General features: G+C 33.9%; 1 protein-coding gene across 2 annotated transcripts; it reads left to right on the top strand.

Annotated features, from left to right (window-relative positions):
- Nucleotides 1-455: 455 nt before the first annotated feature.
- LOC123907822 (DIS3-like exonuclease 2) lies at nucleotides 456-7,714 on the top strand. Of its 2 annotated transcripts, XM_045958206.1 has the most exons (7): nucleotides 456-1,027; nucleotides 1,842-2,221; nucleotides 2,329-2,382; nucleotides 2,521-2,589; nucleotides 3,215-5,422; nucleotides 5,909-5,980; nucleotides 6,849-7,714. In XM_045958206.1, exons 1-7 carry the CDS (start codon nucleotides 910-912, stop codon nucleotides 7,245-7,247), a joined length of 3,300 nt encoding a protein of 1,099 aa, XP_045814162.1. In that variant the 5' UTR covers nucleotides 456-909; the 3' UTR covers nucleotides 7,248-7,714. The 2 variants fall into 2 exon arrangements, with proteins under 2 accessions (XP_045814162.1, XP_045814163.1); XM_045958207.1 differs by lacking the exons at nucleotides 456-1,027; nucleotides 1,842-2,221; nucleotides 2,329-2,382 and having other exon boundaries at nucleotides 2,523-2,589; nucleotides 3,110-5,422.
- Nucleotides 7,715-9,697: the final 1,983 nt, after the last annotated feature.

Genomic DNA, 9,697 nt, shown 5'->3' with positions numbered 1-9,697 from the left:
AGCTTATTTTTCAAACACTATTTTAAGTAGCTTATGAACTTATAACTTATCATTTTTTCTTCCAATTTTACCCCTATCTCTTACTTGAAAAAAATTAAATATTAATTAAACAATTTTTTTTATGTCATTTCACTCTTATAAGCTAGTTAAACCGCTAATTTTACGAAACACTACAAATTCAATCGACTAGCTTATTCGCTATAAGTTCATCCGCTATAAGCTAACTTATCAGCAATCCGCTATTTTTTACCAAACAAAGCCTAACTTTTCAGTTATCAACTATATAAGCTAGCTTTTCAGCTATCAACTAACTTAGCTAAGTTTATAGCTTAATCTTACCAAATAGATCCCTAGAGAGAAAAAACTTTCTTAACCCAAAATTAAATAAAGAGAATTTGATAATTGAATAAAGATAATTTGATAAAAAAAAAATTAAATAATGAGAAATAAAAAGTGTGAGGTTGAAGTGGAGTAGGAAGAAGGAAAGCTAGAAAGAAAAATAAAGAAAAGAATAGAAGTGGAAAAGATTTGGAAAGAAAAAAGGTTGAAAGAGAGAGAAGAGTCGGCGCCCATTGTCCCCGCCGACCAATCATAGCGTCGTTTTCAACCTCATCATACCCACCTCACCTCCCTCCCCCCTACAAACTCCTCGTTTTTTCCACTCTCTTTTATTATTATTCTTAAACCCTCTTTTAATCTTCTCTTTTTCTTTCTTATTTTATTTTCTCATTCCCTTCTCCTCCAATTTTTCTTTATAAATACAAATTTTCTTTCACACTTTTCCATTATCTATTTCATAAACCTGGTTCTTCCGAATTACATTATTTTTTCTACTAATCGGAAGATTCCGGGTTTCTAACCTAGTTTTCTCGTTTCTTGATTTCTTCTTTGTAAAATTTTCGGAGAATTATGAAATCTACGGTTGAAGGATCCATGGTAGCTGAAAGGTTTGATGATGGGGAAAAAGATAAGAAGAAGAGGCGTCGATCTAATCGTCGGAACAAGCAGAATCCTCCTTCATCTTCAGGTACAATAGCCTTTTCAATCATATTATGGATTATTATGATAACATTGTTTATTGTCATTGTTGAATTAGGGTCATTTTTTTCTATTATAGCAACTTAAAACTTCTTAGGGAAAGTGATTTTTCGTTTCTTGAGAAAAAAGGATGGAGCTTTTTGTTCCTGATTAATGTTAGAATAGATCCTTGTTGGATTCACTAGCTTTTTTGTTACTGTTGGATATCGTTTAGTTAATGTGGAAAATTTTGAAGTGCATTAGGAATATGTATAATGTATTGCTACAATCTGCCATGTAGTTATTTATTTTCCCGTTTCATTGAGATAAGAATTGGAGTGAACTATCTAGTTAGAGTGTTAACTTTCCAAGAAGTAGATGATCTATGAAGATACATCAACAAAATTTTGAAACAGTAAAATGAAATTAATTTGAAGCAATCGCAAGTGTCAGTGTCGGACACCGACATGTTACCTTCCACATAAGAAGTGTTGGTGCTACAGAGTATATGATACCTATGAAACAATCACACAGACAAGGACCTGGTAAGTAGATGATACCTATGAAACTACAGTGCCAGATGCCTTGAATCTGAAGTGTCGGTGCTTCATAGGTAGATACTATACTTTAATACGAGTACTGAAATTTTGCTTTCCACTGTGATGAATTTTCTGTCCTTTTCAATTTGACAATTGAAACATGGAGTATTATTTATGAAATGGTTGAACAAATATTGATATTTTTCAATTTATGCAATGAATGCTGAGAGCCTCGCTGTTCATTTTTTGTCTTCACCGATCCTCATTGACATTGTTTCCCTGTAGGGTTAGTAACTGAAGTAAATGAGGCCATTGGGGTGTCCGTTGAATGCTCGGGGAAAAATGGAACACCCACTCAATCATCTGGATCCTTTAGCAATTCACTGAAGCAACAGGGTGTTATTGTTTTCCCCTCTAATGAGCAAGAATTATCCAAAGCACCAAGTGTTGAATCCATTTCGATGCCTGTCATGTCTCTTCATGATCAAGGAGTACATGAAGGAGGAATTGTTTCAAAACCATTTTCAGAACCCATTGGTTGCTTAGGATCGTCAACAACATATAAAAAGAATGACTCTTCCCCTTACAATCAAATTGGACTTTCTGGCCAGCGAAATTTTTTTAGTCCACATTGGCCTGTTGAGGCTGTTGAGAAGGCATTGGAGGTTAGTAACGTTCTAATTTCATATTCAGATGCAAAAACACATGTACTGAAAATATGAAATGTTGTCTTTTTCATGTTGACATTTGGTTGATTTCTTTTGATTTGCAGAGGGGTGATGTTTTCAAAGCTGTCTTTCGTGTCAATGCTCACAATAAACTTGAGGTTTCTGACATCTATCATATTTTTGATTTTGGGTTTTATTTGGGTGCGGATGGGTAATCTAAGATACAGCTCATAACTTGCTGGCGCATATGGTGTTTTGCTAAGGTGATTAAAATTTTGCTGTATATATACATGTAGGCCTACTGCAAAATTGATGGAGTGCCAACAGATATTCTCATTGGTGGGGCTCCAGCCCAGAATAGAGCTGTAAGTCTGGACATACGCTTCTACTTTTGGTGTCTGTTGATTATAGCAGTTGAACTGCATGTTTTTTGCTTTCAAGTTATATATAATACAAATCATTAAAAATATATATAGCCTTTTCAAGTGCATTTTCATGTTAGTCTCATGTCCATTCATTATTGTTTGTTGTATGCATTCTATGTATTTATGGATGTATAAATAAATGAAATTACCAACCTAGCATATGCCTGGTTATCTTCATCTATGGTGTTTTTGCTTGTGTAAGTTATTTTTTGGTTTTAGGGATAGGGACGGAATTGATCAGATTTAATTATTGTAGCATATGCTGGGTTGTGTTCATCTCTTTCTTTTTTTTTTAATTTTATTTTTATGTGTATGTTTTTTCTCCTTATGGCTTGACAAAATTAATTCTTAAGAGTTCTATGGCAATACATAATTTTTGTTGTTAGTGTACAGTGTTTTATTGTTTATTTTTCTCATTTACAATGGAAGTTTTTTCATTTCTCGTTGGCATGGTTTTTAGATGGGAATGCTGTGCTTCTTTCATAACTGATACCACATAACAGAAATGTGCCATTGTGGTATGTATATAGCTGGAGGATGTACATCTGATGATTGTTCTGTGTAGGTGGAAGGCGATATGGTTGCAATTAAGCTTGATCCTTTGCCATTGTGGACAAAAATGAAAGGACCAAATGTGACCAACAACAATACTGCAGTACTGGAGGGTTGTAGTAACCTTGTGGAAGATAATGTTGTGGGAGATAACAATGGTGAAGGAAACAGAAGCTGTCCTGCTCAAAGCAAGGGGGAATCTTATCCATGTCTTGAAAAAAGATACATTTATGAGAATAATACTACACAAGGTTTGCCTAACCATTTAAGTTTAATTGGACTAACCGGCTGTGATAACAATGATGATCTTCACTATGATGCATCTGCTTCCTTAAAGATTAATTCTCGTAGCGGACAGAGTGAAGTTATGAATGCAGTGGAGAAGTTGTGTTTGTTGGTTAATTCTTTCCCTTCTAAAAGGCCAACTGGTAGGGTCATTGCTGTTATTGAGAGGTCTCCACGCCGAGAATGTATTATCGGCCATCTTAATGTGAAGCAATGGGTTTTCTTCAGGGACACAAACAAGAAAGATGCAAGAAAGAATAAGAATTTGGTGTCTGAGAATGAATATATCCATCTGAGACCAATTGATCCAAAGTTTCCTAACATAATACTTCTGGTCAGAGAGTTACCAGAGAGCATTGCTAAAAGGCTGAAAAGTGGAGATGGAGCAATTGAAATGGATCTGGTTGCTGCACAAATTGATGATTGGTTTGAAGAAAGTCCTTTTCCTGAGGGACACATCTTGCATATTTTTGGGCGAGGCAGTGAAATTCAGCCCCAACTAGATGCTATTTTGTTTCAGAATGCAATCTGTACGTCTGAATTTTCACCTGAAGCTCTGTCCTGCTTGCCACATGTTCCTTGGGAGTTACCATTAAAGGAATTACAAAATCGAACTGATCTTAGAAATTTGTGCATATTTACTATTGATCCTTCAACTGCAACTGATCTGGATGATGCACTGTCAATTGAGAAGTTGCCTAATGGAAATTATAGAGTAGGCATCCATATTACTGATGCATCATACTTTGTTCTACCAGACACAGCTTTAGATAGGGAGGCAAAGTTTAGGTCAACAAGTGTTTATATGTTGCAAAAGAAGTTGCCAATGTTGCCTGCATTAATCTCAGAAAACATTGGATCACTTAATCCTGGAGTGGATCGACTTGCATTTTCCATGCTCCTAGATCTAAATGTTGATGGGGATGTTGTAGATCGTTGGATTGGTCGTACTGTTATTCAATCTTGTTGCAAGCTTTCATACGAACATGCTCAGGACATCATTGACAGGGATTTTGATTTAGAGAGTTCAACTTTTCATGAAGATGACTATCCTAAAGTGCATGGCCATTTTGATTGGTCTGATGTTATTACTTCTTTGAAGAGTCTCTATGAAATTTCAAAAGTTTTGAAATACAAGAGATTTACTGGAGGGGCTTTGCGGCTTGATAACCCTAAAATTGTTATCCTGTTTGATGAAAATGGCATTCCATATGATAGTACGTTTTCTGAACAGAAAGAATCTAACTTTCTTATCGAGGAATATATGCTTTTGGCCAATACAACAGCAGCCGAAGTAATATGTAAAGCTTATCCTGATGTTGCACTATTGCGGAGGCATCCTGAACCTAATATGCAGAAGCTGAGAGAGTGTACAGCATTTTGTCAGAAGCATGGTTTAAATTTAGACACTTCTTCATCTGGTCATATCCATCGGTCCTTAGAGAAGATAAAGAAAACGCTCAAGGATGACCCTGTGCTTTATGATATATTTATTTCCTATGCTACAAGGCCAATGCAGTTGGCGTCTTACTTCTGTAGTGGTGATTTTAAGGATAATGAACATGAATGGGGTCATTATGCACTAGCTGTCCCTCTATACACTCATTTTACATCACCTTTACGTCGATATCCAGATATTGTTGTTCATCGCACCCTACTTGCCACGATAGAAGCCGAGGAAATATATTTGAAGCAGGTTGGAAAGGAAGTGGGAGCGAAAAAAAGATGTTTCACAGGCACCAACTTTGATAAAAAAGCTGCAGAGTCTGTTGAAGGCATGGAAGCTTTATCAGCTGCAGCTTTGAAGCATAGGGTTCCAAGTGCTGAAACGCTTGCAGTTATTGCTGCCCATTGCAATGAGAGAAAGCGAGCTAGTAGAAATGTTAAGGATGCCTGTGAGAGGCTTTACATATGGTTTCTCCTGAAGCAGCAGAAGGTACAACTTTTCTGATCATTTTTTTGATTTGTGTTCTTGCGCTTTTATGTTTTTAGATTATTTGGTTTTTGGTAAAAAAACTATCAGTGAAACTGATTGCAGCTGAAAACAAGATTTGGCTGTATGCTATTTTTAATGTAATATACTTTTAATCATTAAATACGCATAAATTTTGGCTTCAATTTTGTTCTATGTTTAAAATGGATTAGGTGTCCTTTCATATGCATGGAACCAGCTAATGTTAATTATGAATATAGTAGCTGTATTTCTCGAGCGATGGTATCCTACCAGCTAATATATTATGGTTATCTGATGTATTGATCTGCACTATTTGATATACTTGTTCTTTGGTGAATGAAGTAATTTTTGTTATATTTGCAACATTTTCATAGCTGATTGAGAATTTTTTTTTGTTCTTATCATGTTTTAGCCCTAGGGTTGGTTATACATTTCTTTGCTTAAAATATGCTCATCTATTCTCTGCAGGTCATATTATCAGAAGCGAGAATATTGGGACTAGGCCCAAAGTTTATGTCAATTTATATTCAAAAGCTAGCGGTAAGTAACTTTTGACTCTATATCGTTTGGATTTGTGTATAGTGTATAGATGTCAGTGTCTCTTCAACAATTGAGCTGTTCCTTTAAGTCGTTTGGAGTAATATTTTTGGAATAAGAAATGCTTAAACAGTTGTATACTTGTATTTATTTTTATTTTTTTTGTTTTCACCACCAGTTGAATCTTGTTTGGGGGTTAGTTCTGGCATCAAGTGGTTCCATCCCCCTCCCGATCGTAGTTGTGGGGGATCGAACCGCGGTCCTCCCTACCAAGTTCAGCGTCAATCACCACTGAACCAACTAACGATTGGTGTTGTATACTTGTATTTACTTTAAACAGTTGCATACTTGTATTTATTGCTGTCTTATAATTTTTCTTAGTCAATAATAACAATTATTAGAGTTCATTTTTTTAACAGGTTTTGTGCAAATTTGATAAGTACAAATTGTTTGTAATTTATTCATTTTCTATCATCAGATGATTATCTTTTTTTTCTTTTCTTTTTGACGTATCAGATGATTATCTTTATTATTTTCATATCCCCTCAGTTGTTAATTGTAGAAACATTTATTCTGTTTAGTTGCATGTTAGGTTCCTTTGCTGTTTAGAAAAATAAAATAAAAGGCAGTTTGTATCTTGGAGAAACCAAAGAAACCTAGCCATGTTTTGGCATTTATATTGGTTCAGATACCCCTTAGGTGTAAATATGGAATTAGCGTATTCTGAATTTTATTTTTGTGCTTCATTAACCAGAAATACCATCATAATACAAGGTTTTGTATAATTTAACTTAGATGGTATATTGTGCTTTTCTGTTACAAATGCTTTGTTTCATTTTATATGATTTTTGTTCCTTCCTTTCTTGCTCAGGTTGAGAGACGCATATATTATGATGAAGTTGATGGTTTAACTGCAGAGTGGCTTGAGGCAACATCCACATTGGTGCTTAGCATATCTCCTAATAAACGTGCATCTAGGAGGGGTGGCGCTAACAAATGGAGATCATTGTCAGACTCTGTGTTGCTTGCTTGTCCATATGACCTGAAAGTTACAACGGATAATTCTAAACAAAATGATGCAATGGAAGTGGATGCTATTGTATCTAACATGGACAAGCAGCACATATCCCAATCTGCAATTGAGCCTGCGTTTTTTCCACTCACTGTGCACCTTCTTTCGACAATTCCAGTTGCACTTCATGCTGTTGGTGGTGATGACGGCCCTCTTGATTTTGGAGTGAGGTTGTACATGAGCTCCTATTTTGTGTAAGTTAGTAGTTTTGAACGGACAGATTGAGTTTGGGACTAAATATTTGATGTGGTAAATCTGTCGGACAACTCTCTTAATGGAATGGACTTATCTCCATTGTAGAATAGTGTATAGTGACACACATAGGTGGGAAGCTTCCATAGTCTAAATTTGCTAATGCTTTATGAACATGTCTAAACCTGAAGGAGTAGGTGTGTAGGTAAAAGTTAGGGGTTTTCTGTTAACAGAATCTCCCTCTTACTGGAATTGGCGCTTGTTTTTGTTGGCCTGTTCCGTCTACTTAATAGTGCAAGTATGTTGGTTCTCCTATAGAGGCTGGAGACCAATTCATAGTTTCTTTCTGGTATCGGTTTAACTGCGGCCCAATGAATTTTTTGATTTTGGGTGGCCACTCATGTACTTTATATATTTGGTTTTCTATGACATTTGTATTTCACTTTCTGGAATGGAATAAACTAGTTGAATGAGGATATTATTGTAAAATTGTTTATTTTCACTTCTTGACACATTTCGCAGTGAACTTTTTTTATGGTTAATAACCATTATATTTCTCTCTTTTCATATATCTCTCCTTATCCAAACTATAGAAATAACCAATTTTTTTGCTATCACTCTTTCTTATTTCTCTCTTTTGTAAATCTACCTAAACAAACACGTGTGTCTAATCCATAGTCTTGCTATGTTTTGTTTTAGTAGGAGTTTTTTTCCTTTCCTTTGGTTAAAGGGGTTTGCCGACTATGCTCATTGTAGTGCTAGGTCTTGCTCCATGTTTGTATTTTTGTTTTGCTTTCCTTTGTCTTGACTCTTCTTGTGCCTGGATTTGTGGTTTAATAAACTTTTAGCCATTCAAAAAAAAAAAAAACTATAAGGGTTTATTTTTTAAGTTTGAATTTGACTTTTTGAAAGTGTAACATGACTTGTGCTTAAAAGTCTATTTTATGTGAATATATTTTAAAAAAGTCATTATATCTGTTTAAATCAACCGATGAATTAATAAACTATTGAAATTAAACTCTTTAACATGACCTTTTAGAGGGTATGATTATATATATGATATGATATCATATTTTAATTCTAATTTTTAATTATATATTTACATATGCCAAACTTTAATATAGATGATAAAATTAGATTATTGAAAAAGTTATTAAATTGATAATTTAATTAAAAGTATAAATTTTTTTTATATAAGAATAAAAATAATAAAACTATTATTCATATTTATTTAAGTAGGCTGGTCTAATAGGCTTTAAAAGGCTCTTTTTATGACATGTAACTTGGTTTTTTAACTAGACTTCTAAAAATGTCTTATCCAGCTCTATTTAAAAAAATAGTTGATAGGTCCGCAAGTGCACGAAAAATATGGTTTAGTATAAATGATTATCGATCCCACATAGACAAATGTTAAGTATCATTAACTTGTTTTTAATTACTTTTAATAAGCGAGAGATCGAAATGTAATTTGCATCGACCATTGGTACTTACAAAGCCATTTCTTTTAATATATAATATATAGAGCAAATATTTTCTTGTGCAAAATGCTTAAATTAAAGACCCCCCGCTTTTGCGTGTACAATGACTGCTTTTAGTAGAAAAAATCTCTTCCTAATAAATGAGATTTGTGATTTGAATGAGTGGAGAGATCCAGTTTTTCACAATGTCTTTCTCCTTATTTTTGTCGAGTTTTAACATTTAACTTTATTTGAATATTAAATATAAAGGATAAATTTGTCCTTTTCATTTTTATTAATTTCTCTCTATCCATATTTCTATTCATCATCTTATCTATTTTTATTAATTCAAACAATATAAAATTTTCACTCAATTTCTCTCTTATTTCTCTTTTTTATTTTTCTCTTCATTATTTCTCTTTTTCCTATTTCTTTGAAAATCCAAACACAGTCGTCTGCTTTTGAGTGACATGTGCCAGCCTATAAATGCCACTTTCGCGTGTATGCTTATAATCTTAACATCACCTTTTTGAAAACTAGATTTTTCCAAACTAAAAAGTGTTTTCGCTGTGTTTAGAATTAATTTCTGAATTTTTCTATAGTTAGATACTAATTTTACTCTTTCCGGACTCAACTAATTTAGCCTGGCATAGTATTACTGTTAAAAATAAAGCAATTAATAATCTGGAACAGTTTAGTCAAAAAAATAATAATCTGGAACAGTAGCACGGTATACATAATTGGATAAAACATGCAATGAAAAAATTAAAACAATAAAATAATGAAAGAGATTGGAATATGTAATCTGCAAAAAAATTGCTTGGATTAAATTGAATTTAATAGGTCAAAATTTGTAGGGAAAGGGTTCTCTCATGTGGGAATTCTACTGGATTCCATGCAGCGAACATCTTAACCTTTTAAAGTTGAACCAGAAAAATTTCGGCTTCTGTTTATCGATTTGTTTTGAATTTGAACTAGAAAAAACTCCGGTTTCTACGA

The sequence above is a fragment of the Trifolium pratense genome, linkage group LG2 (assembly GCF_020283565.1).
Source record: "Trifolium pratense cultivar HEN17-A07 linkage group LG2, ARS_RC_1.1, whole genome shotgun sequence".
Lineage (NCBI taxonomy): Eukaryota > Viridiplantae > Streptophyta > Magnoliopsida > Fabales > Fabaceae > Trifolium > Trifolium pratense.
The sequence above is the reverse complement of the archived record's forward strand: the minus strand, read 5'-3'. Positions and strand labels throughout refer to the sequence as shown.